The sequence below is a fragment of the Schistocerca serialis genome, chromosome 6 (assembly GCF_023864345.2).
Source record: "Schistocerca serialis cubense isolate TAMUIC-IGC-003099 chromosome 6, iqSchSeri2.2, whole genome shotgun sequence".
NCBI classification, from domain to species: domain Eukaryota; kingdom Metazoa; phylum Arthropoda; class Insecta; order Orthoptera; family Acrididae; genus Schistocerca; species Schistocerca serialis.
Window position 1 is genome coordinate 466,731,899 of NC_064643.1, and position 1,696 is coordinate 466,733,594.

Here is a 1,696-nt window from a genome sequence, read left to right on the forward strand (position 1 = left end):
GGCGGAGGTTCGAGTCCTCCCTCGAGCATGGGTGTGTGTGTTTGTCCTTAGGATAATTTAGGTTCAGTAGTGTGTAAGCTTAGGGACTGATGACCCTAGCAGTTAAGTCCCATAAGATTTCACACACATTTGAACATTTTTTTTTACCATGTCAGTTTTGTGAGCTCGTGCGATAAAAATATATCATATTATTTAGAGGACGCTGATCATTCTGGAAGAGACTCTTCTATGAGAATTAGCTACCGACTTTCACATCAGATAGCTGTGCACTTGAAGTCACTTGCTGAAGGTGACTTTTGTTAAGGAATGCCTTGCAACAGCGGCGGAAGAGCTGTGTCCACAACAGGTTCCGCAGCTACAGTACTTGGCACTATCTCGAGCCATGAAAAGCGCCGAATTCAAGAATTAGTTGAAGATTTTGAGGCTCAGCTGACAACGAATATTAAAGACAGTGTTGCATTTTCTTCGTCTTTGGAGGACTCTCCTGACTTGTCAGACAGAGCATGGTTGGTAACTTTCATTAGGACTGTAAACAAAATGCTGGAAGTTTGCGAGGAGATGTTAGGTCTCATACCATTGAAGAATACAACAAAAGGTCAAGGCAAGTTCCATCCCCTTGAAGCAGTTACGGAGAAGTATGGTCTGCCGCGGATATTACTAACACACGTAGCAACAAACGGTGCTCCAGCTATGACTGGCGAAACCAGTATGGAGTGTCCAGAGAAAAATGAAGAATCATGATGTCTTGGTTATACCCACACATTGCCTGATCACCAACGACATTTGTGTTCCAAAAGCGTAAATCTGAATAGGGTGAAAATTCATAATTGTATTCGAGCTAAAGGATGCAGTCATTGCTTGTTCAGAGCGTTTCTGGACGATGTCGGTTATCAGTATGGAGATTTACTTTATAACTTGAGGTTCGCTGGCTCAGCTGTGTTAAAGTTCTGGAGCGCTTCATGGAAATGCGCCAAGAAATAACGTTATTCATGGGAATGAAGGGAGAAAGTGTGTAGGGTACCACTGGTGTGCTTTAAGGGAATCCCATCATCCATTTCTGTGTCAAAATAAGGGCGTTCAAGATGAAACTGTCGCTCTGGGAAAGGAAACTGTAGACTACAAACGTCTCTTACTTACCGAAACTGTCAGAATTAACAGCTATGCCGTTGCTGCGGATTTTGAAGGATATACAGCTCTTTTAAGAAAACGGCGTACTGTATTTGAAACAAGATTTACTAATATTTCGCGCTTGGAAACAGATTTAGAAATTTTTACTACACCCTTCTCCATGGATGTCGATTCTGCAAGCCATTCTCTCCATATGAATATCACAGATCTTCAGTGCGATTCAGAACTGGAAGAAAGATATCAGAGCAGAAAGACTTTAAACGACTTTTACAAACATTTGTCACAGAGGCGTCACCAGAAACTTCATAGATATGCAGCACGTGCCCTTAGTCTGTTCGAATCAAAGTGCAGTTGTGAGCAGTTCTTTTCTCTACTAAAACTGTGTAAAACACCACTGAGATGCTCCACATCAGATTATCATCTGAAATGTGTTTTGAGGGAAAAATAAACAAATGTAGAAAGTAGTAACAGAAAACAGAGGTGGATTAATTTCGTATATTTGTTTGTTATTCAGTTTCCTATTATTGCCTTCCAGTTTGCCATCACTCCTTAACTTTCGTATTTAGTA

The 1,696-nt window shown here is 41.0% G+C and overlaps 1 protein-coding gene across 1 annotated transcript; it reads left to right on the plus strand.

The window, feature by feature from the left end:
* The first annotated feature begins 306 nt into the window (after window positions 1–306).
* Window positions 307–741, plus strand: LOC126484922 (uncharacterized). Its single transcript, XM_050108523.1, has one exon. It carries the CDS (start codon window positions 307–309, stop codon window positions 739–741), a length of 435 nt encoding a protein of 144 aa, XP_049964480.1.
* Window positions 742–1,696: the final 955 nt, after the last annotated feature.